Source organism: Ischnura elegans, chromosome 1, assembly GCF_921293095.1.
Source record: "Ischnura elegans chromosome 1, ioIscEleg1.1, whole genome shotgun sequence".
NCBI lineage: Eukaryota > Metazoa > Arthropoda > Insecta > Odonata > Coenagrionidae > Ischnura > Ischnura elegans.
In genome coordinates, this window is record NC_060246.1 from 846,490 (window position 1) to 872,604 (window position 26,115).

At 38.7% G+C, this 26,115-nt stretch overlaps 1 protein-coding gene across 9 annotated transcripts in view; it reads right to left on the reverse strand.

Annotated features, from left to right (window-relative positions):
- LOC124154429 (Golgi reassembly-stacking protein 1-like) overlaps positions 1–26,115 on the reverse strand; it is an 85,580-nt gene that overhangs the window by 53,047 nt on the left and 6,418 nt on the right. For 6 of the 9 annotated variants that reach the window (XM_046528148.1, XM_046528174.1, XM_046528184.1 and 3 more), the window contains exons 2-3: positions 19,539–19,619; positions 1,275–1,478 (exon numbers count right to left, since the gene is read on the reverse strand). In XM_046528148.1, coding sequence (XP_046384104.1) covers positions 1,275–1,478; positions 19,539–19,619 — 285 coding nt within the window. Of the gene's footprint in view, positions 1–1,274; positions 1,479–4,094; positions 4,194–19,538; positions 19,620–26,115 lie in introns of those variants that run through there. The other 3 variants (XM_046528192.1, XM_046528202.1, XM_046528210.1) reach the window with 3 other exon arrangements.

A 26,115-nucleotide genomic window follows, 5' to 3' on the forward strand; every position in this document is an offset into this window, starting at 1 on the left:
ACATCATGATCTACGGCTATCATTCCAATTTCACACGAGTGTATCTGGCTATTTATTGAGTATTGTCCACAATATGAGTACAGATTTTTATCAATGGAAATTCGACAGTAGCAAGGACAAATTACAACCTCTGCCACTTCCCCTGCTTATTTCCACTCTTTGAATAAACTTGCTTAGAAATAAATGTGTTAAGGCAGATTGAGTCATTATTTTAAAAAAAATTAGTCGCTTAAAAAATTTGGTGGTAATTTTTTTATTGAGTAAACTATTATGTTGATGTTATCAATTGACCTTTCACAAAATAAAAAAAATACAATTGGCTCAGGTTCGAATCCCCCCCATAACTTCAGTGCATCAAATTTGCGTGAAGTAATCCTACTCAGCTACGGAGCCACATAAACATTAAGTGTACACGGTGACTCCAAGTATGAATCTAAAGAGAGGAAACAACCTCACCACGGAGCCCAAATGAAAACTCTCCAGACGGCCAAAACGCGTGCGTGGACGTGAGTTTCCTCGGTGTATTCCATCTGCTTGGGCTATTGCGCCTGTGGTTTGACAGTTTGACTCCCGTCCCGCTATCCCAATCGCCCCTGCGTCCGTCCTCGTCGGCTATTGCTGGCGAACTGTCGAGAGATGCAGGCTACCTCATGTGCCAACCTTCCAAGTTTTTACCGACCCTACCACATCAGTTAAGTGGGGCTCGTGGGTGTCTACATACTTTTGAAAACGATAGTACCTCCTATCAGTGTAGTACATGTAAGATTGGTCTCTGCATAGAGCCATGCTTCCAGCTTTTCCACACAAGGAAGAACTTTGCAATATAGCTATTATTTGATTTTTATTATTGTTCAAACATTGATTATTATCATTTTAAATGTTCACTACTATTATAATTTCAAATATTGGTAATTACTATTTCCAATTAGTGTGTTGTGATTACTTTATAAATAAATTTATGAAAAACAATGATTTTTCAACTTTTTGACAATACAAATATAGGCTTTCTTTTAGCTTCTGCAGTTTCTTTATGCATTATGATATACAAAATATTTCAATATGAATTCAAAAGATAAAAGTATGGTCTTAAAACTAATGCTATTCACTCATGCATATCTTAAAAATTCTTTTTGTAACATCGCTTTGAAAATTGCAAAAAAATAGCCAGCACTGGGGTAAAGACCTGGTGATATTCACCCAGCACCCAAAGTGTTAAAGATTAATAAAATTAAGCATCATTAAGCATCAACTGAAATTGGTTGTTTGATTCTCACCAGCACGTGCCAAACGTTCTCGTTGGCTCCCTCGAAAGAGCAGAAGCGTATCGAGATGCCCAACAGCCCCTGTCCCCCCCACCCCTCTCCAGGCCGCATGATGACCTCACGCACACTCTGCGTCTTGCTGCTGTAGACGCACATCTTCGCCTCTGTCCCCACTGCATCACGCAAGGCCTCCTTCAGCATCTCATTGTCCTGGTCCTGCAACAACAGTCACCACACCAGTTATTTTATTAACCCTTTAACTGCGCAAATAATCTGAAATAGGCTACTAAGGGTTCCTGGCGGGCAATAAAAATAGAAAGAGGAGTAAAAGATGTCCGCATGACATCTACTTGTCAAAGGACGAACTTCTGAGCACCTACAAACTCAGAGAGTACAAACTTAGTTTAAATCGTCAATAGACAATGGGAGCAGACTAAGGGTTAAACACTTGAAGGTCCAGAAAAATCATTTTGGTGGGCAACCCCTATTAAAACTTGATGGTTTCAGGCTTAAATTTGTGAAAATCCATTGTAAACAATTAAAAAGGTAATGTACGTTGCCGGGCTCTCTCCTCCTCCTCGTCCGCAGGAGTATCCTTCCTTCATTTCAATGCACACGTCGACTGCCCAGTGTACTGTCGTCTTCCTCCGCCAAACGTTTTTGTTATCGTGCGGAAAATCCATAGAGGAAAAAAATCATCCGCCTTGTCCGGGATTCGAACCCAGATCCCTCGATTTCCGGCCGAGTGCTTTAGCCAGTTAAGCCACCGAGGCGTCATTCTCCTCTGTGGAAATTTGTGGACTGTACCGGACAAGGTGGTATGGACTGCCAAGCATATTATGCGACTAGCAGTCCAGGTCATGCGCATGGCGCCACAGCCGGAGAGCAAAGCCCGAAGATGTCGCCTCAGCAATGACACCTATAATCGTCTTAAATAAACTGTGTGAAAAATGAAAAAGTACCATATACCTTTTTACTTGTTAACCTCTACTCACTTTATCATATTGCCTAGAATTTTTTTTTCTGTAGTCTTCATTTTATCTGACTTATGCTTATTTTTAATAGTACATACTCTGTTAAAATATAATTTAATGTTTTCACGGAGAAATGGAGTTATACCACTTGTCTACCTTGGAAGACCAACACCTGTCAAAATGCGTTTCTATTTTTTTTTTTATAATAATGTCTTTTAGTCCAGAAATTACTACTCTAAATGACAGGTCCAACAGATTCAGGCTTCTACTGGTGGAAGTGGTGGTGCAAGACATCAGCTGGTATTGTACTAGATGATGGCTCTGTGAGCTGAAACATGTTGTACAGGGTAAAACATTTTTGTGGAAAAGTGCTACAATCTCTTATTTATTTAAATAGAGTGAGTCCTTGTTGTACGTCACCCCGTTTAATGTCATTTCGCGATAACGTCACGAAAATTTTGAGATCATCATTCGTTTATCGCACCTTCGCTTCGCGATAACGTCAAGTCTTTTAAATTTCGCATGAGAAAAAAAGGCGAAATAGCAGGCATTGCAGGTTGTTCGTTTCGTGGGCGGTAATACAGTCAGTCTAAACAAAGTGTAAAACTTTTGTTAATTGCAATTACTGTTTTAGCAAATTTTAGCATCAGAGAAATTTCCACGAAAATGTCCAAAAGAACAATGTTCACAATAATTTTGGTTCCTGAAGTTACTACGACGATGTTTCAGCCATGAAGATGCCCAGGCGATGTCCGCCCACCTCACTTCGCAATTAAAACCATCTTTTCGATTTCCAGTTTGCCCGCCCTCGTTCATTTACACCAATTTGATTTCGCTCCTGACCGGTCTGAAAAGAAATTCTCGTAGTGAACGTAGGGCCTATGGACCGGTGCTCCGGAGCACCATCTGTAGCGTCTGGTAGTGGAAGTAGTATTCATTGGACTGCACACCAGAGCTAAGCCAAAAAGCAAATGCGGGAAGATACAAAAATGGAGGAGGATTTACGTCACTGCTGTTACTGTTGTCGATGAAGACATGAACTCGTATTTATGCCATGGTTTGGCATTCCCATCGTTAAAAATGCCCCACATATGATACGCTAAAATTTTTTCGCATAGGAATTGTGAGGTCTAGGAGCCGATATTCACTTTTTACATTGTTTTTTTTATGGGATATTATACTCCCATTAACATTTCATTTATCGTCACGTTTTTCAGGAACGGTAGTCGACGTGAAACGATGACTCTTTGTACACTAAATGACGCCAAGCCATTTTGATGTTTTAGTTAGCACACACATTTAACACTACTTACTAGATTTTGAATGGAAGTAAGGAGCATGTCAGTCATACCGAGAGGCGTGTGGTAGGCTAGGGCAGGAGAAGCAGGAGCAACGTGACTGCTGTTCATTTAGAATCATTTATTGTTAAATGATTTGTACAAAATTACTCAGTTGCATGGATAAATTAAGATAGAGGTTATATTTGATGAGGTATTCTATAAATTCTAGCACCAACGAAGAAATATTTATCATAATAACTACCCATCAAAATGATGGTTAATATTCGTTCTAAGCAGCCATACGATCCTGGTCCTTCTAGTGTAGAACGGCAACATTCCTATAAGTATTGCTAGTAATGAATACTAATTAAGAAGCAGGTGTTGAGCAATGACTCTAAAACCAAACCTGACATTATTTAAGAAGTCCTTTGTTTACTTATGGCCTTAAATCTACTACATGATATAACAGGGTATTTGAAAATTGAAGAAAAAAAAAGAAAAAATGTAAAGCTGCTAAAGAAACGGACATTTTTTACTCCTCAACTTTAGCGGTGACAATATCAAAACTGATTACTTACTGATTACAGTCATGGTAGAGCTTCCACACGAGACAGACGTGGGCTGGTGCTTCGCTCGAGACAGGTAGGTGCCTCAGTGATGTGTTCAGTTGCGTCCAGAGTATAAGTGCATTCAATTACGAGGATAACTTCCTACTCAATTTAGAACCTCGAGTTACTAATATTAAGTGGAAACCACAGTTTAAAATGGCTAATTGCAGTGTATGTAATGTGAGTGTTCTTAAGCGCCAGCTAAGGATTACCTGCAGTGAATGTCAAACCCAGTGTCACGCTACTTGTGTTCACTTGTCCAAAGAGGATATCGAGTATATTAGCGCTGAAAAGCAAAGTTGGCGTTGTCCTACCTGTGCTGCGGAAAAACGTAAGAGCATGTCAGTAGTTCCACTGGCGGATACGGACACTGCTAGTATCTCTCATATTATAAACCTTCTAGAAGAAGCTAAAGAGGACAGGAAACGCATGAAATTGGACTTGAACAGGGCTATTGAGTTTGTGCACAATAGATTAGATGAAAATATTAAAGTGCTCCAAGAAAACTCAACGCAGATTACTGAATATTTAGCGACAATAGACTTGCTTAGGCAAGAAAATGTTGGCTTAAAATCTCGAGTGAGTGAATTAGAAAAGAGGTTAGACGACCAAGAGCAATATTCTCGCGTTAATGACCTTGAAATACATGGCATTCCCCAGCAACCAAATGAAAATACCTTAGAAATCGTGAAAAGTGTCGGGGACACCCTTGGTGTTAAAATAACCGACGATATGGTGAACACATGCCACCGATTGGGAAAGAAGGGACACGAAGGCGGAACGAGAGGTATCATAGTCAAATTCGTCCGTAGGTATACAAAAGAAGAAATTCTTCAAAAGAGGCGAGTGAAAAGGACCTTCTCCACACGGCACCTGGGCTTAACGACCGATACTCCGGTGTACATAAACGAGAGCCTGAGTCCAGGTCGGAGGAGACTCTTCGCTGCTGCGTGTCTTGCGAAGAAAGAAAAGGGATACAAATATTTATGGCTAAGGCATGGGACAATACTCATGAGGAAGAAGGAGAATGATGAAGTAATCACTCTGAAATCCTCTGATGACCTGGAGAAACTGTAAGCATTCTGTGAGTGAGTTATGTACGTCTTCAACCTATCTTTACTAACAAAATGCAGAGTACTGTTAATGATAGTGGATTTAATGGTGGCAGGTTCCTTGTCTTGCACCAAAATATAAGAAGTCTAAGAGCTAATTTTGATAAATTTGTATTTCAACTAATTAATCTCGATATGAAACCCGCTGTAATAGTTTTGACAGAAATTTGGGTCAATGACACTGAAGTATCTATGTATCAAATAACTGGCTATCGGAGTTTTGATGTGTGTAATAATAACTACAGGGCTGGAGGAGTTATTGCATATGTAGCAGATACTTATGAGTTTTTTTCTATTGATCTGGGTGAATTAAAAACTGCTGATATGGTTAAAATATCAGTAGGGATAAATGATTCTTCTTGGATTATTGGTGTATTGGTGTAAGCATTATTGGTGTATATAGACTTAATTTTAACCCTGTTGAACATTTTTTGAGTGAATTGGAGAATGTATTAACCATCTCTCGTGAGAGGAATTTAATTGTAATTGGTGATATTAATTTATGTATATTACAACCCAACGATATTTCCTTTGGATATCGAACCCTTATGGTTAGTCATGGACTGGACCAGCTTATTCGAGTACCAACTAGAATTAGCAAAACGGGTGGTACATGTATAGATCACATTTTAGTAAGCACGACCCTCGCCACATGTGCCACAGTGTGGACTTGTGACGTCAACATCTTGTTCGGTAAAACCCATCCCGAAGTTCGCTCTGAGAAGATGGCTTGGTGGTGTAACTGGTAGCACGCCTGACCGGCAATCGGGAGATCCGGGTTCGAATCCCGGCTAAGTCAAATATTTTTTCATGGCGAACTTCATCCTTTGGTGTATTTAATAATCACATTTTTTGCACAAGTAGAGATAACTATAAGTATGAGGGAAGAGCGGACGATTGGGGTTTAACAGACCATCATGCTGTATCATGTTCTTTAAATATTAATGTACCCATTAATATATACGAACGAGTTTATCGAAGCCATTGCCGGATAAACTTTAACCATCTAAATAATAGTTTGCTAAGATGCGACTGGAATGATGTTTATTCACAACAAAATGTCAATGAAGCCTATGAAACATTTATAAATAAATTTAAATGCTGCATTGAAAAAGCTGAATACGTGTCAGACAGTAACAGATCGGGAGGAATGAAGAGGCCATGGATGACTTACGCTTTGTGCGGGAGAATTTCTAGGCGAAATTTTCTGTATAAAAAAATGAGGAAACACCCTGAAAATGAAAAGCTAAATAGGTACTACGTATCGTACACGGAAAGATTAAAATATGATATTAAAAAGTGCAAAGAAAAGTATTACAGGGACCTATTTGATAGTAATGTCAATAATACCGCTGCTCAATGGCGCATTTTAGATTCACTCACGGGAGGAAAGCAAGGAAATAATAATTGTGTAAAAATTAGAACTAGTAATGGTATCATTGTCACTAAGTGCCAGGACATTGTAAACAAATTTAGTTCACATTATAGTAAAGTAATGAAGCATTGACCCAGAACAATTATTTTGAAAGTAATACGAATAAATACAAAGAAATATTCCCAATCTCCAATTCAATTGACTCACTGGTTTTTGTTCCCACTGATGCGAAAGAAATAAGCAGCATTATTAAGGAATTAAAGTCTAAAAAATCTAAAGGTGTTGATAATATTTCTACACAAGTTATAAAAGAAGTAAATGCAAATATTTCGGAGGTCCTTGCCCATATTGCTAATCTAAGTATGTATACTGGAATATTTCCTAAACAATTAAAAACTGCAATAGTGATACCAATTTTTATAAAAGGTGATAAAATGAACGTAAATAATTACAGACCAATATCCCTATTACCTGTATTTGCTAAAATAATAGAAAAAGTTGTTAAAGTCAGACTTCTTAAATTTCTAAATCAGCATAGTTTTTTCAATAAAAACCAATTTGGATTTATGAGTGGTAAGAGTACAGAGGATGCATTATTAAAATTCTGTTCAGAGCTGAACGACGGACTGAATAAGAACTGTAGAGTTGCTGGCTTATTTGTAGACATTACCAAAGCCTTCGACAGCATTAATCATAACATGCTAATGAATCGATTATGGGAAGTGGGTATACGTGGAACCGCATATGATTGGTTTCAAAGTTATCTTTGTGATCGAGATCAATGTGTGCGTCTCAAGAATTGCTACAGTGAAAAGATTCGACTCACCTGTGGTGTGCCACAGGGTTCTGTGTTGGGACCCATACTGTTTTTAATATATGTAAACAATTTATGTGCTGGCAGGTTTAAAGGTCAATTAACGTCATTCGCAGATGACACTGCACTAAGTTACTCTGTTAATAGTGTTGATGATCTATATGAACACATACAAAGTGATCTATTAACACTCAATATGTGGTTTTCGGCTAACTATATGTTGTTAAGTGAAAAAACGAAATGTATAATGTTCAGCATGAGTAAATCTACCTCAAGCAAAAGTAAACTATACTATCAATGTGCAAATTGTATAAAAGATAATGTTACTTCCTGTGATAAATGTATTTTGATTGAACAGGTTAGTCACATAAAATATTTAGGTATATATTTTGGCCAAAATTGTAAATGGAAGTCTCACATAAATAAATTAAAATCAGAAATGATTTCTATTGTAAGAAAATTCTACTTCCTCAGATACATATGCCCTGAATCAGTGTTAAAAATGGTATATTATGCTCTCGTTAATTCAAGATTGCAATACGGAATAGCCTGCTGGGGTGGAGCATATTTTATCAACATTAAACCATTGATAGTGGCGCAAAAAAGGGTTATCAGGGTTATAACACGATCGTATAGGAAAAGCCACTCATTTCCTCTATTCAAAAAATTAGATGTCCTCCCACTAAGGCATTTATTCATTTATAAAGTCCTTAGAATATTCTATAACCATAGTGGTGAAAAGGCCCGACCACAAAACTATGACATTAGAGCTTGGAGAAACTTCCATATACCTAGGCCGACGACTGAAATGGATCGGCAGTCATACAATTACTTAGGGCCTAAATTGTTTAGCCTGTTGCCGAGTTATGTAGCAAACTCGGAAAAAAGATAGGGATTTGCATCCACCGTAAAAAAATGGCTTATGAAGTGTGAGGAAGTAGAGTTTCTACTAAGAAAGGTGGGTTAAAAAGTTTACAATAAAAGGTATGTTGTATATTCTATGTATGTAATTATGCGTTTATATTAGGGATGGGTCGAATAGTAGATTTCTCGAATTCGAATATCGAATTCGACTATCGAATTCGAATATCTAATCATTGCTCGAATATTCGAATACCTCGAATTTCGAATACCTCGAATACTAAACGATGAATGTGAAAATGTTTGACTAGGTCGCCTATGCAGCAGGAAACCCAAGATTTTGGCGAGTAATTGTGATTGCCTTCAAAGGATTCAATCAGGACAATTGCTGATTAATGGAATATTTTAATTTTATGTAAACAATAGGGTAGTTTCCTTCACTAAAGAAAACGAAGCGCAATGATTGTGATTCGTTACCCACCATTGGTGTATTCATAATATACAAATTATTTGGTTCTAGAAATACCGGTTTAGACCAAAGGCAATGGTCAATTTTATCCTCATTTGAAAAAGGCCAGATTGGCGCCCATGCGATGCCACTCCACGTGACATCACAGGGACCTAGTTTCTACACCAGAGGATAGGAGTTTTACATCGTCTGAGGTTACCAATGCATGCATGAGGCACAGAGCTCAGGGAAACATGTCCTAATAATCACTTATTAAAACTGGCTAAGGTCGGAAAGTTTTCTTCGTTTGATAAGGTATTAATAATCCTTATTTAAGCCAAGCGCTACCAGCTAGCATGGTACTCGGCTACCTGTTAGCATTCTGCGTCGTAATAGCGCTCAGAGCCTCGCCCCAAGGTCACCTCACTTGCGGCAGCGGGAACCAGAACAACGTCACGCGGAGTTTTTACCGGCAGTCATACTTACCTGTCGCGTTTTCGCGTGCTTGAAAATTTTCACTTTTAATTGAATCGCGAAAAATAGATATCGATTTATAAAACTAAAAGCATGAAATAGGTACTCCAGGAGTATTAATATTTCGATTTAGGCAATACAAAAATAATAGGATACCACCCTATTTGAGCATTACGCCAAAGCGCTAAGCCTCCGTCGTATTTCTTCATCTATCCGGTATTTATTTTCCTGCATAAAATGCTTAAATTAAGTCAGAAATATGTCGTGTTTGGTCTTATTTTTTAAATTACGCGCACATTACTAATATTTCAATCCAATAAAAGTGTAATATCAATTGCCGAAAGTCATTGTTAGAAAACGTTTGGGCTAGTAGATGACTCATGCAGCGGTTGACCTCCAGAAATGGGGAACTTCGAAGCAGGTAAGCAGAAAAGGCCAGTGGGCGAGTAGAGGGGGGGGGGGCGTGAGACACGTTTTTATTGTTCTCGTGTAACTTGATATATTTTTCGAAGCTAAGGTCTTCGTAATACGATCCCTGCGCGAGCTGGGATCTTTTGTTTGATTTCGGAGAAGAGGAAATCGTCAGAGTGGGTTAGGCGAATGCTGAATGGAGGGGGATAGCAGATCGTGGGAAATGCGCCAATGTCACTATCCCACGACACTGAGTTCCTCCCTATGGTAGATTCATCTCCTGGGGAAGATTCAAAATAAGTGCCTGTCGTTACTAGACACAAAGGACACATGGCAAACACCTCGTCTCATTTTATCAAAAGATGGATGCAGGAAAATGGTCAGTGGGGAGAAAGAAGGAAAGGTGAAAAGTGATTCAATTATTTTCCGGTGACTTGATATTTTTTTTCGAAGCTGAGGTCTTCATAATACGATCCCTGCACGAGCCGGGACCTTTTGTTTGATTTCGGGGAAGAGGAAATCCACGGAGGGGGTGGGGCGAACGCTGAATGGAGGGGGATAGCGGATCGTGGGAAATGTGCCAATGTTGCTATCCCACGGAACTGAGGTTCTCCTGATGGGGGACACCTAGGATTTTCGGATTTTTTTCACCCGATCAATTTCGGTTCCCCTCGTCGAACTCTTTTCACCGTTCTCACCCGCGAATTTGATGTAGTTCGTCAGCTTGCCTAAAACGGTGCTGGATGCACTAAACGACTAGAGTTCTCCTCATTTTTCCGAGTCAACTTCCAACGACGTGTGAGCGACAGTGAATGACGCGAAATTCAAAGTATTCAAGGTATTCGAGACGGTACCTTTGACATAAGTATTCGAGATCTCGAATATCGAATACTTTTTAGTATTCGAGTATTCACGGATACTATTCGCACATCTCTAGTTTATATAAGAAAAATAGTTATCCTTGTCCAAATACTTGAAATACGTTTTGTAATAATGAATGCAATCGGCAATAGAACAAATAACTGAATACAAAGAAATTTTACTTCTCATGTGTGCTAGCACCAGACCTATGTATAAAGTTTAAGATGGTAGCCCCAAAACTACTCAAAGGGGTACCTATATATTCCAAAATTATTTAAGTATGTTCTAAAATGTAATATTTGATTGTAAATGGAATAAATTATATATTATTATTATTATTATATTATTATTATTACTTAGCAAAGTATTTGGGGGTCAACATATGATTTTAACGCCACGTGCACAGTAGGGTGATCCTCATTTTTGAAGTTTTCGAATTTCTTTTGGATAACCCCCAATTTTGTTCCTCTTGGTGAGAAAATAAGTCATGAAAATTATTTTTGCAATCAGATACGGGGATAACATGCCATATCGCACTTAAAGTTTTGAAATTATGGTATTTTTGGATGTTTTCCGAACGTAAGTGAAGATGATGCCACTCTCGGATTATTCTATCACCTTTTTGTCTTCCACATCGACTCATTAGACATTTGCAGAGTACCATCTCAAATTTCTTCCATTTCTGCCGTTTGGTTCCCGAGATATCGCACCGAGAGTGAGCATGCGCCACTACAGTCAGACACTTTGGGTGGCACGCGGGTTGCATACTCTCAATTTTGTTGATCATTCTCACTCGTTGTAAGAGCATAAAACTCATTGGATACACTTAAAATATAATCTTTAATGTTATTTTTATCACTGTTTATTACCAAAACGGGCTTAGTAGCAGTTGTTTATTCTCAATATCTAAATCTTACATTTAAGTGCGTCTGTCTAAATTCAGATAATCATTCCTGAGAGCTAACCCCCTGAATGGTATGTGAAGGTGTTTCTCCTCGCATGTATTTCTTTACCATTGTTCAAGCTCTGGGTTACAACTTATGAGGTTTTATTTCTTTGCACCAGGAAAAGGTGGGGTTAGTTGAGAGTCAATGGAAGGTGGGTCGGGGAGGAGAGGCCTTGGGTTTGTGGGATTTCCCCCTTTTGATGGATTTTCGACCATCAGAGAAAGAATAAGGTGAGGAACAGAGGGGACAATGAGGGTAGGATTACAGGAGGAGAAAGAAGGTTTGGCGAGAGAACAGGGTACAGTAGTAAATGGTCTGGGTAAATAGCATGGGTCCAGGCGTTGAGGATTTGGGCATAGGATAATGAATTCCCGGAAATGAATCCCCCTTTCTAACGAATTCTTTCCAACCCCATAAAGGAACTTTTACAGTGATATTTCCCAGTGACCATCCAACTGTGTGCATTGACATTTTCCTGGGATTTGTCCCAATCAGTGCCACTAGAGAGAAAATTCCCCGGTGATTCGTGTGCCCATTGTACCAATGCGATTCCGCAAGGAGTTTTCTTTACCGCCATTAGAGGAGAAATCTCGAGACGCGTGCCTGTTTGTTGTGCGTCTTTACGAGGAGGCCTGGATTACTGCACCAAATGCAGAAGAGGCTCCTATGCGAGAATTATTATTTTTTCAAAACTCTTCATCCTGAAGCAAAAATTGTAGAGAGAGTGAAAGGCTTTAAACAGAGACTCATAAGAGAAGCAATAGAAATATCTAAAGAGGAGAAAAACAACTTCAACAGAGACACAGGCCTTAAAATCAGCCGTACATGGCAACCCGTAATCGGCAAAAATAATCGACAACCTACTCCTCCAACCTCTCACTCCCCTCCCCCCACCACCTGACACGTATACCTATATATATCAATTTTAAATCCCACCTCTTCAGATTCCCTTGAGAAAGCGACCAGCATCGGTCCGGAAACGTTGGGGCCACCCAAAATCTGACGCGGCGACATAGCCCAAAAGTTTTAATTCAACATGACGAGCACCCGCGAAAGTTTTAACAAAGAATTACGACGCCTCTATGGGGAGGAATTGCAACATCGATCGAAGAAATTCGACAAACTCCGAGCCAAGAAGTCATCGCTTCTGTGCCAACTATCATTTCTACTACGTTGCCGAGACCAGCAGATTCTGCCAAATTTCCTGAGACTACGTCATCATCTTCGCTCTCAACGCACACCCCGGATTCTTCACAACGCCAGTAAACAATTACTACGAGCAACGATTCAAGAGACCCGCCGTGAACTGGACAACGTCGGCAAGGAACTTTTCAACATTCACATCATTCTCGCCAATGCCATGAAGAAGGAAGATTTCGAGAGGCTCGACAGGATGATGGCATCACACATGATCGCGGTAGCAGAGACTATGATGGAGAAGCAGAAGAGGAAATTTACAAGATTGGAAATTTCGCAGAAACGCTACAATCCACAATGCGAGGTAAAGGTCATCGTCAACCTCTCAAAACTTCCCCTGGACCCTGCCGCCCAGTCGATCCTTCAAAAAGGATTCAATTACGCGCTGACGCCAAAGAAAATTCCAGTAGAAGAAATCATCAGTGGAGTAGAGAGTGCCATTGGCCACTTGCCCCCCAGCGCGGCTGAAATAGTTCGACAGGACGCCTGCCGAATCCTCAGAATAAAAAGCAAAACCCAGAAGCATAATACCACCATGGCGGAGAGAGAAGCCCTTAGAAAATTGAAAGAAAATGAGAGCATCGTGATTTTATCAGCTGACAAAGGCAACGCGACGGTCGTCCTAGAGAAAGAAGACTACGACAAGAAGATGGAAGATTTACTCGCGGAAGGACCTTATCAAAAGATCGACAGACACCCAACCGCCCGATACAATGGGATAGTGAAAGAAATAATCAAGACGTAAATACCAGATCCCGCCGATAGAAGAATATTCAACCCACAGGATCCAAAAACTCCGTGTATCTACGGCCTGCCAGAAATTCATAAGGAAGGAGTGCCCCTTAGACCCATAGTCTGCGCCATTGACTCACCAGCATATAAACTAGCGAAATACCTGGCACCGATCTTACAGCCCGCAGTAGAAGACGCTAAATCTTTCGTGAAAAACTCACAACATTTTCTTCTGATCATTAGTGGCATCAAGGTCAAAGAAGAAGACATCCTAGTCAGCTTTGACGTAACATCGCTCTTCACAAATATTCCTTGTGACGAGGCGGTAAATATCATAAAAGACAGGTTCGGAGAAAACATCGTCAAGATGACAGAGATTTGCCTCAAGAGCACTTTCTTCCAGTGGAGGAATAATTTTTATCAACAGACGTCTGGAGCAGCGATGGGTTCTCCTCTCTCCCCAGCAATTGCAAATATATTCATAGAGCATATAGAAGATACAGCCATTCAGAACGCCCCCTACAAGCCGAAGATTTTGGTCAGATATATCGACGACACTTTTATCATTTGGACGCACGGCAAAGAAAAGCTTCAGGAATTTTTTACTTATTTGAATGGGATCAACAGCAACATAAAGTTTACAATGGAGGTGGAGGAAGGCGGAAAACTTCCATTCTTAGATGTCCTCGTGGAAAAGAAGGACGGAACATTGGGGCATGCAGTGTATCGAAAACCTACAGCAACAAATCGGTACCTGCACGCATTATCTCACCATCATCCAGCACAAATAAATGGAGTAGTCAACACGTTAATTCACCGCTCCTACAAAATAAGCGACCAGAACAATTTTGCCGAAGAGAGGAAGAAGCTAGAGGCCATTCTACGGGTAAATGGATTCGACGGCAGAGTTATCTCTCGAACATTTAATAAAGTTATCAGAAAGAACAACGAGATCAAAATCAACACCACAGAAGCAGCGAACTCCTCTGTAAATGACCTCAGCAACCAGAAGAAAGCCTTCCTGCCATACATTAAGGGGACGACTGACAATAGGAAATATCCTACGCAAATTCCAGATAAGGACAATATTCTCGCCTCACGTACAGATAAAACATCTATTGAAAACCGTCAAGGATAGAACTCCACTACAAGTTGAAGGGGTATACCTAATTCCTTGCCAGACCTGTGGGAAGAACTACATCGGCAAAACAGGCAGATTGGTTAAAACACGTCTAGAGGAGCACGAGAGAGCAATTCGACTGGGGCAGTCAACGAAGTCCGCGGCAGCCGAACACGCAGAGCTGGGCCACACAATCGACCTTAAGGAAGCAAAAATTGTTGCGAGAGTGAAAGGCTTTAAACAGAGACTTGTAAGAGAAGTAATAGAAATATCTAAAGAGGAGAAAAACAACTTCAACAGAGACACAAGCCTTAAAATCAGCTGTACTTGGCAACCCGTAATTGGCAAAAATAATCGACAACCTACTCCTCCAACCTCTCACTCCCCTCCCCCCACCACCTGACACGTATACCTATATATATCAATTTTAAATCCCACCTCTTCAGATTCCCTTAAGAAAGCGACCAGCATTGGTCGGGAAACGTTGGGGCCACCCAAAATCTGACGCGGCGACATAGCCCAAAAGTTTTAATTCAACATGACGAGCACCCGCGAAAGTTTTAACGAAGAATTACGATCATACTTTGTTTAAATGAATTAGCTTAACAGATAATAGGGTGGTTTCCCATTTTTTTTATTGCCAAATCGAAAGATTATTACTCCTGGAGTACGTATTTCACACTCTTAGATTTTTAAATGACGATATCTATTTTTCGTGATCAAATGAAAAGTGAAAATTTTCAACCGCGCGAAAACACGACGGGTAAGTATGAATGCCGGGAAAAAGTCTGTGTGACGTCATTCTGGTTCCCACTGCCGCAACTGAGGTGACCTTGGGGCGAGGCTCTGAACGCTGATACTACGCAAGATGCAAGCAGGTAGGTGAGTACCACGCTAGCTGATAGTGCTTGGCTTAAATACGTATTATTAATATCCTATCAGACGGAGGAAACTCTCCGACCTTAGGCAGTTTTAATGGGTGATTATTAAGACATGTTTCCCTGAGCTCTGTGCCTCATGCATGCATTGGTAACCTCAGACGATGTAAAAGTCCTATGCACTCGTAGAGAAACTAGGTCCCTGTGACGTCACGTGGAGTGGAGTCACGTCGAAATTTGTCAAAAGTGCAATTTTTGAACATTTATAGAAAAAAAAGTTGTCAAGTGAAAATCGTTTTGATAACAGTTTTGAAAACTATAGCAGCATGTTTATAGCCTCTAAAATTTTTACTAGCTTCACTCGTTTGGTTTAGGTTTTACAGGGGCACAAATATGGTAGTTTTGAATAATTTGACCGGTGCGCAGAATTTTTGTGTGCGCCTCATTGACTTCAAGCACTCATATCTTGGAAAATACTTGCAATGGGTCTTTAATATTTTGCATTTTTCTTAACTAAGGTTGAAACTAACAACAGGGAAAAAATTATCAAAATCTGAGATGGTGAGCGTGGGAACCCCCAAAAATTGGTTGAGTTGACATGGAATGACCCTTATGATAAATGACAAAAATGGTTGTCAAAAGCTCTTTTGATGACGAATACAATGGTTTTTGAATTATTCTGATATCTTTTCAAATAGCTTCAAAATAATCTTTATGCAAAACACGTTTTTCATCAAAATTTGCCAAACCGCTCTTTCAAAATGGCTGCCAAAAAAAGTATGGCTTGTGAATTTTTTTCACGTTTTTTTTTGTGATTTTCTACTTGTAGGGAACCAATGAGAAAAAAAATCAGGACAATTAAAAATGTCGAACAACAAATTTTATTTATATTGGGTGATTTGAAGTGGAATGGCCCTAACATGATTAATAACAGAATACCCACTCTAACTAAATTATAAAATTCGCTGTTTTTTCCACCTTTTCATGGTCTAAAAGCCACGGAAAACGGTACACGGAATTGCACAATCTGACGTGCGTGCAAAGGCGCAATCAAAATTACGTCGTGTAAAGCGGTGAATTGCTAGAACACATGCGAGAATGCGTGGATGCAAGACGGCAAAATAGCCCGTTCTAATTTTGTTCATGCATTCGCGCAATTCCACGCTATTTTAGAAATTAACGCAGCTCTAACCTGCGCAATTCCATGCCCCATGTAAAACGGCCTTAAATGTCGTCAAATTCATGTCGGTAGATAAACCATTTTAGGAAGAAACATTGATCACATAAAAATCACAGGCCACACGTTAACTAACAACATAGCAATCGCGATAAATGCTGGGAATGCAAATGCAGCAATGAAAGTGCTCGTATGACGTCGCCTATCGTTAGCATAATTCAGGTCTGGCTAAAGATCGCGAGTGAGGAAATGGAGGGTGGTGGGGAAGTGGAGAGGTGTCTGTTTCTCACCAGGGTTAATGATCACATTGGCTAAAGGTCTTTCAATCACAGCCTTAAGGCCTGTGTGTCGTCATGGCACACAGACCAATATTCGCACTTCGAATATACGTGTGCAGATAAATGCGTGGACAGTGCCTGCGAGTTACAGACCTTGAAATATGATCCATAAATCGATTTTTCTTATTATCCGTCAATCATAGTTCTACAATCAAGTTTGAGAGGTTTTCAAGGCTTCATGACAAATTTCACGGCTTTTTCCAGGTTTTTTCACGGTAGACGAAATTCACGGCTCATTCACGGGTTTAAGGTTCTCACAGTTGGGTGGGAACCCTCACTGAGCAATGCGTGGAAACCATCCCCGAGGAGAATCTGGGGTGAGAGCATAGTTTTATCGAATCGTCAATTTTCGTCGGATCTTCACCAAAATTATTACGTATACATCACTTACTTCACCTTTTAAACAATCCTAGGGGTGAGAAAAAGCACTTTGAGTACAAATAAAAATTTACTAGTTCATTACTTATCTTGGCGTCGGATGGGTAACTTATACGTCTCAGGAGCCATCATAGACGAGAAAAGACGATCGAAAACTAAACTGTGGCCAAGGTGAACAATTTATTTCGTATCAATTCAGGTGACAGGAGGAATTTGATATCACTTCAAGGGACCAATTAATGTTTTTAATACGAAAACCATTCCCCGACCCACTCTGGCATAATCTGACCCGCCCACATAATTTCGCTAATGCCGTCATAAGCCCATCTGTCGGAGTCAGTCGACACACAAATAAGAATAAAAAATGAGGGCATACTCAGTGCTAAAACTTATACTGCATGTAGTTTTTTAAGTACTCAACTCAGAAACAACATTTCATTTACAAGTCTCGTTTCCTTCATAAACATTTATGGCATTAAAATGTTAGTATTGACAAATTTTTCCAGTTTTTTTTTGTGGAAAGATTTTGACCGACTGTATTTTATGATAAATTTTCAAAAAATGGTTTCCAAAAGTTCTTTTCATGATGAACACACTGGTCTTTGGAATTATTCTGATATCTTTTAAATTAGCCTCGAAATTAAACATTATGCAAAACACGTTTTTCATCTAAATTTGCCCAGCCACTCTTTTAAAAATGGCTGCCAAAAAAAAGTATGGCTTGTGAATTTTTTCAAATGTCATTTTGTGATTTTCTACACGTAGGGAACCAATGATAAAAAAATATCCTTCGAGTATGATTTGCCTTCGGCACGGCTTCTACCGTGCACTACCCAACCCACCCCTCCAGTCTTACGACCGTACACTAGGAATAGGCCAGTCATTCGCTCGGATTTTACAAAATATAGAAAGGAAAATTTGCATCCTTTGTAAGACACTTCATGCCCTGTCTATACCCAAACCCAACGGACCATGCCAAAATCTGGCATTGTTTTCGATCGAACAAAAAAATACAAAAAACTGATTCCAATACAAACTAATTTGCTCACCGTAGCAACAGTTTGTTTTCGATCATCTTTTCTTGACTAAGACGGCTGCTATTGCATATATGTTACCCATTGGACGCCAAGATGAGTAATGAAATAGTAAATTTTTATATGTACTTGAAGTGCTTTCGCCCACCCCTAGGATTGTTTAGAATGTGAAATAAGTTATGTATTAATAATTTTGGTGAAGATCCGATGAAAATTGGTGATTCGATATAACTATACCGTTGCCGAATCTGGTTGGCTGACACCAAGCCAATCATGTGACAACCAAGGAACAATAGAAAAAGCTGGCTCACTTGATCCACTCATCATCAGCCTAGATGACGGAATGCAATTTGGGTTACGAAACGTGAGCTGTATGGAGAGAGATAACATTGATAGAATCCTGAGTAGCTTTTATTGGCCTGGATACATTCTATGTCTTATGGTTTACTTCCATTGTATAGTCAGGCTTCCCACTCTAACTACATTATAAAATTCACGGTTTAAATGTCCTCAAATTCACGGTTTGTAGATAAAGCATTTAAGGCAGAAATATTGATCACCTAACAATCATTGGCTGCACGTTAATTAAAAATATAACAAAAGCAACAGATGCCGTGAATACAAACACAACAATAAAAGTGCTATCTCTCATGACGTCACCTATCGTTAGCAAAATTCAGGTCCGGCTAAAAGGGTGTGAGTGGGAAAATGGAGAGAGCAGGGAAGTGAAGAAGAAGTGCCTGATTTTTTGCCAGGGTTAACGTCTTCCAATCGCAGGCTTAAGGTCAATGTGCTGTATTGGCACACGGACCAATTAATAGAAGCTCTTCGAATGTACGGCGCTTTTATTCTTCCTTTTTGTCTGTCTATCGTAGTTCTACAATCAAGTTTGAGAGGTTTCTAAGGTTTGATGACGAAATTCACGGCTCTTTCGAGTTCTTTTTCACGGTAGTTGAAATTCATGGCTTATTCACGGTATTAAGGTCTTCACTGTTGGGAGGGAACCCTGATAGTTGCATTTAGGTTCCCTTATGGATGCTGTACACAGTGAATTTTCAGGCCATCATACACGGTATCATGCTAGCAAAAGTAGCACATATTCTAATTTTCATTGAATGTGCATGCGCGTGACGGTTTATTCGCAAATTTTTCCGTTATACAAGGTGCATGATTTCATTTGCATGATCATTCACCGTGTAAAGCGACATTTAAAGCTTAAGTCTCATTGTAGACAATGGGTTACTTATCTACACATACCAATCTTTTGTTCCCGATGGAAACAATGAAGTCAAAGAATGATTCAAGGCCAGCCTGTTGCCCCGGAGATCCATCCTGGACCTTAAACAAAAGAAAGACACGAGTCAAATCAACTGAGGGAATCCTAAATTTAGTTTCCTTGCAAATGTGAGTGTCAATGAATTTGTTGAAGAAAATGCGATTAAAGTTTTGAACGAATCTCATAAACACAACTGCCAAGATCACTTCATGTAAGACAAAGCACACCAATGCAGCTATTATATTTTACAAAATAAGCATGCCAAATTATAGTAAGAAACCAATATTATGTCAGGAGTTATGTAAAATACAAAAAAACTTTTCATGTATTTCATTTCTGCAATGTTTTATGGAAAAAAGAATTATTTTATTTACTAAGCATTTGTGTCACACTAAAGAGTGAATATAATGGTGGAAAGTGTACAGGATCCACTCTTACTTTCTATGTTCCTAACTTTAAATAAACGACAAAGCACTCTTTACATGGGGGCTTAAGAGAAAAGTACAGCAAGTTACATTCTTCGACATAATTCATTTATTCCAGTGCATGTAACTTCAATCGAGATTATTAAAAACCAAAACAAAATGTTGAATCGATACAGTTTTTTCTTAAAAATTTGAAATTGCTGAAAATCATCAAAGTATACGAGGCTCGTCAGTATTGCAGTTATCTGTTTATCAACGTTGTCAGTTGCAAACTTTAAACCCCTCGGCCTTCCGATTAGCCAAATTTTGCACCAATGACCTCGTCTCGTTCTTCAATTTTTTTCTTTGAATGCAACAAAACGCCGTAGGGTATATTACCAATAATAAAAATTAATTGTACATTATACAGAAAATGTTTTATGCTTATGCCTACTTTTGAACGATACAATCGGGCTGGCTGCAACTTTTTACTCCACTATCAGTAATTCTACGGCATTGAAGACCGGTTCACTACAAGCATTAAATTTCACGACGCGCATTATTTTGACCCATGAAAGGTCAACCCACGCCCCGGGAAATAGCGACAAAATTATGCTAACACATAATGCTTTATATTTCTGGTATAAAGACGGCTTTTTTAATTAAACTTATAATTACTCCTTAAAATCGGTTAATTTTAATATTTTCAGCAAGAAAGTTATTCTTTCTTATCACATATTGGCAGGAAAAACACTCTAAAATATAAGTACAGGCAATGTTCCACTCGGTCATTTAATAAGTCATAAAACAAAATATAGCAAAAAAATTACCTTAAAAGTATAGAGAAGTAAACAAAATTGATGTAACATAAGATTTCAACCAGCATAAAGGATAAATATGTAAAAAAAAGGTACGTTAAATACTAGGGCGCTATCCTGATGCGTCCCGTGGAGAGCGCTAGTAAAGGCAACTTTTGACACTGACTTTTACGAAAAATTACAGCGAAAAACCGACTGAATCCACCTTAGAATTAACGATAAACATCAGTATCACTGAAAAAGACATTAAAAGGGACCTTAATTTATCCGTTAATAAACCTCATAACATGAAATACTTAGGCGCTATCTAGAGGTGGGCAAGTCGCAATAAGAGATTGCAGTGTATATGTAACCTGGACATTTATTATTTCACCTATGCGACATATCTAAAACAGGGAATTGTAAATGAAACACAAAGAATCAAACATATGGTAACATATCATTCCCAACTCCGACAATATATACAGCATAAACTACGCATGTTCAAAAACTAAGGCGCTATACTACGCATGTTCAAAAACTAAGGCGCTATCCGGACACCAAAAAAAAATCTGGAAAAGTTAAACATTTTTAAAATTTTTATTTTCGGTAAATATGAAAAGAAATTTACCACATTCATAGATGAAACGAAAGCACGACGATACCACCGTTTTAAAATTCAACTGAAAAATTTACGACACTAGAGGAAAATACTGGACCCACAAAAAACTGAAAGTAAAAATGTAAATGTGACATTTTAAAAAGACTCCTTCAGAATTTCGGATGGAAACTCATCTACATTAGGAGGTAACACATGAAAGATTACGTAACACACATAGCCCATAAAGATTTACGTTACATAGAGGTACCACGAGTCGACAAATACAAGGTCGCCCACCCCGAATCACCCGCATGGAAGGTAATTGGTATGAATGGTAAAATATTTTTTCCCGAAGATGGAACCCGGCCTAAAGCTGTGATGTCAGCCTAATCGTAGAAAAACATGTTCAACCAAGGAATGAAAATGAAAAACGACACAGTAAGTACTTTTCTCCTCTGAAATCTAGGTATTGGATTGCCTAACCCACTGCCTACGACACCACCAAAAAAATCTGGAAAAGGTAAGCATTTTTTAAATTTTTATTTTCGGTAATTATGAAAAGAAATTTACCACAGTCATAGATGAAACGAAATCACGACGATACCAACGTTTTAAAATTCAACTGAAAAATTTACGTCACTAGAGGACAACACTGGACCCACAAAAAACTGGAAGTAAAAATGTAAATGTGACATTTTAAAAAGCCTCCTTCAGAATTTCGGATCGAAACTCATCTACATTAGGAGGTAACACATCAAAGATTATGTAACACACATAGCCCATAAAGATTTACGTTACATAGAGATACCACGAGTCGACAAATACAAGGTCGCCCACCCCGAATCACCCGCATGGAAGGTAAGTGGTATGAATGGTAAAATATTTTTTTCCGACTATCGAGCCCGGCCTAAAGCTGTGATGTCACCCTAATCGTAGAAAAACATGTTCAACCAAGGAATGAAAATGAAAAACGACACAGTAAGTACTTTTCTCCTTTGAAATCTAGGTATTGGATTGCCTAACCCACTGCCTACGACACCATCAAAAAAATCTGGAAAAGGTAAGCATTTTTAAAATTTTTATTTTCGGTAAATATGAAAAGAAATTTACCACAGTCATAGATGAAACGAAATCACGACGATACCAACGTTTTAAAATTCAACTGAAAAATTTACGACACTAGAGGAAAATACTTGACCCACAAAAAAAAGGAAGTAAATATTTAAATCTGACATTTTAAAAAGACTCCATCAGAATTTCGGTTCGAAACTCATCTACATTACGAGGTGACACATCAAAGATTACGTAACACACAAAGCCCATACAGATTTATTTTACATAGAGATACCACGAGTCGACAAATACAAGGTCGCCCACCCCGAATCACCCGCATGGAAGGTAAGTGGTATGAATGGTAAAATATTTTTTTCCGAAGATCGAGCCCGGGCTACAGCTGTGATAACACCTTAATCATAGAAAAACATGGTCAACCAAGGGATTAAAATAAAAAGCGATCACGCAATTACTTTTTCCCTTTGTAATTTAGGTCTGGGCCGTGAAATTTAGCCGTGTTATACCTATATAATCAAATATTTGTTGTTCCCATGGATTAATAATATATAAAATGAATTCCTTGTGTTTTTCTGAGCGTTAAGAAGTTTTATGCGAAGTTCTTACGATCATATTGACGGATTTAGACTACATATTTTTATTCCATATTGGCTGATTTGGAACTGAAATGAACTCCACTGATGTTAACGCTAGAACTCCGATTGAAATTTCCAAGTGATAAGCGAAAAACGAAGAATTCATGACTAACTTCAGATATAAGCTACGAATATATTTTCGGAAAAAAGACCACAAATAGCAGTGGAAGACCGCGCGGAGGGGATAGAAAAGGGTCATTCAGTTCTATGAAGGGCATGGGCTCGAGGGACATCCAATAAGCTGGTCTTTGGTGTCCTCGGCGGTCCCTTTCCTAACCCCCGCGCGGTGCGCACGCACGGTCAGGCTCTTTAACCACTTTTTCGGATAATTTCGTGCCACACGGCATGAGACTATGCGACGCGGAAAATAAAGTGTATGGGATCCTTAACTTTCAAAAGTGAAAAGCTTCATGCCGGCCTGGTCCAAAATGAATCGGATCGTTTCGTGCCTTTTCGTCAAATGTTTGTTTCACCGCAGCTCAGTTGTATATACGTTCATAAAATTTTCGTAAATATTTTCCGATAACACGGAGTCATCAAATTTTCAATTGTACTGAGTGTGAAATCCTTGATTTGAAATTCATCTACATCTACATAATACCCCGCAGCCGCCTAAAAGGCGTGTGGCAGAGGGTGTTAGGACACCAGCCGTTTACAGCTAAAAAAAATGAAGTGCTCAAACGAAGTTCGGACTAGCGTTTATTAAAGTCCTATATGGTTCGGGGAAAAACGAATTCCCATATCTATCTGGCCCGAAAATTGGGGTGGGCAGGCCCAAGGCTAGTTTAAAAGTATTGCAATGAGTCTTGTGAATTTTTAACGTACGCGATTACATGTTTTTACGATGATCTAAGAGCAATAACAGTTTTTAGCGCGTTAAAGTCGCCGTAAAAACATTTTTCGATGCCAGTCTTCCACTGGGCCGATTTCCGGAAGATTCTGCATATTGTTTATTGGTTTGGGGATGTTCTGCTTCACAAATAATGATGTGTAATATTATTAATAGTAGCGGGCGTAACTTGGTGGAAATACATAATCGCAGGAATAGAAGGATCTACAACTTTGCTATTTCCACGTAGCAGTTTATTGACACCGACCATGGTTTCGTAACAGAGTAACATAACAAGGTGAAACATGCAGGTAAATTGATAGTATGTATAGCAGAGGGTTGGGTGTGGAAATACATTACAAGATTTTCCTATAATACAAGATTTCCCTACCCAACCTTCTGCTATGTATACTGTCAATTTACTTGCATTTTTCACCTTGATAATGTTACTGTGTAACGAAACCATGGTCGGCCTCAATAAATTACTATGTGAAAATAGCAAAGTTGTTGATCATTCTATTCATGTGTAATATTTAGATTGAGGTGCATTTACAATGGAAATTATCTTTATTTTTTATGAATGACATAGTGAAAGATATATTTTCATTTTTTTCCAGACTAATTATTTTGTTTTAGCGTCGTATTTTGTTGAAATCCCGTTTTAAAATTTTTTTACTGTGCCTCGCTTCTATCTAAGTTTATGAAAAATTGCATATTTTATTTCCCAGAAATAACGACATGATTAAATTATAATTAATTTTCCTGAGTCTGAAGTACCTGTTATGAAATTGGGATGGAGTGGCCCAACGGTTTTTTAAGCGGAGAAGCAATGAAATGGGTCTTGCGTTTTTTTAACGCTAGAGATAAGATGATTATACGCTGATGTAGATTTAAGAACAATTTTAGGCGCGTCAAATTCGTTGGGACAAAATAAGTTCCGATGCGTATGATTTCTCTTTCCATAAGGCCGATTACCGGTTGGCGCACTACTATTTGGTGACCCGGGAGTACCCTGAATATACATCGATTACGGTTTTAAGGAAGTTCTCTTTCTTTCATTTTATTATTTCTTTTTATATCAATCCATCTGAATTTCATTAAAAAATTTTCTTCAATTGTTGCGTGATTACCCGGTGAAAATATCATTTAAAATTTTGAAGGTTAAATATTTTCCATACATTTGTCTTAAATATTGTCATAATTGTCTTAAATTCCAAATGAAATTTTTCACGCGTTGCGTCATTGTTGCATCTAAGATCATGAATAATTTCATTTATTACTTTCCAGAAAATAACAAAATTATAAAATTTTTACTTTTCCTAATCGTGATTTTCTAGCTGGGCAAATGAGGTGGGCATAGATATCAAGATATTTCAAGATAGATTCAAGCATAATTTCATGAAGAAAAATCAATGAAATGGGTTGTAGTACTTCGCGACTTGCATGTGCTCTGAATATTATTTATGGGTCTCGGGATGGCCTGTTACATCAATTTTGATTTTATATCTTGACAAAAGGATTATTCGAAATTTGCTTTTATATTATTTGTAAATGACCCAGTGAAAGTTATATTTCGATTATTTCGTGTGTCTTTTCTTATTTTTCAAACAAAGAGTAGATAAAATTGCAAACATTTCTTACCATGTGTCATTTTAAATATAAGTGTGTGGAAAATTTCTTTTCTTATTCTCCGAAAATAACGATAAAATTAATTTTAAGGTGGGCCAACCACCAGTGGCGGATCTATGGGGAGCTACTGGGGCAATAGCAAACGTTAACCTCCTTGGGAATCCAATTTACGTTAGATAGCATGGTAATTATTTCCGACCCCCAATATACTGCTGGTATTTTTGACCCCACTTAGCCCCATTCCCTTGTCCCTATCCTGGATCCGCCACTGCGAATCAGTGGCTATTTATCAAAGCGGAAAAGTATTGAAATGATTCTGATATACTATTACGTTATGGTATAACATACTTTTACTATTTAAAACATCCTGGAATAATATCAGCAATCGGCACAAAAAGAGTCGACAGGAAGAATATAATCCAGTACGTGCCATTTCTCATCCGCCGCGCCGGGACGATTTCGTGCAGGCGCCCTAGTAATATTTATTGATTCGCAGTTACTTTATACATAGTAAAAGTTTGGGATGGCGTTCTCCCGCAATCTTTGATGTTTTATCTTGTAATACGCTTTGAAATTCGATTCCAATTTTTTT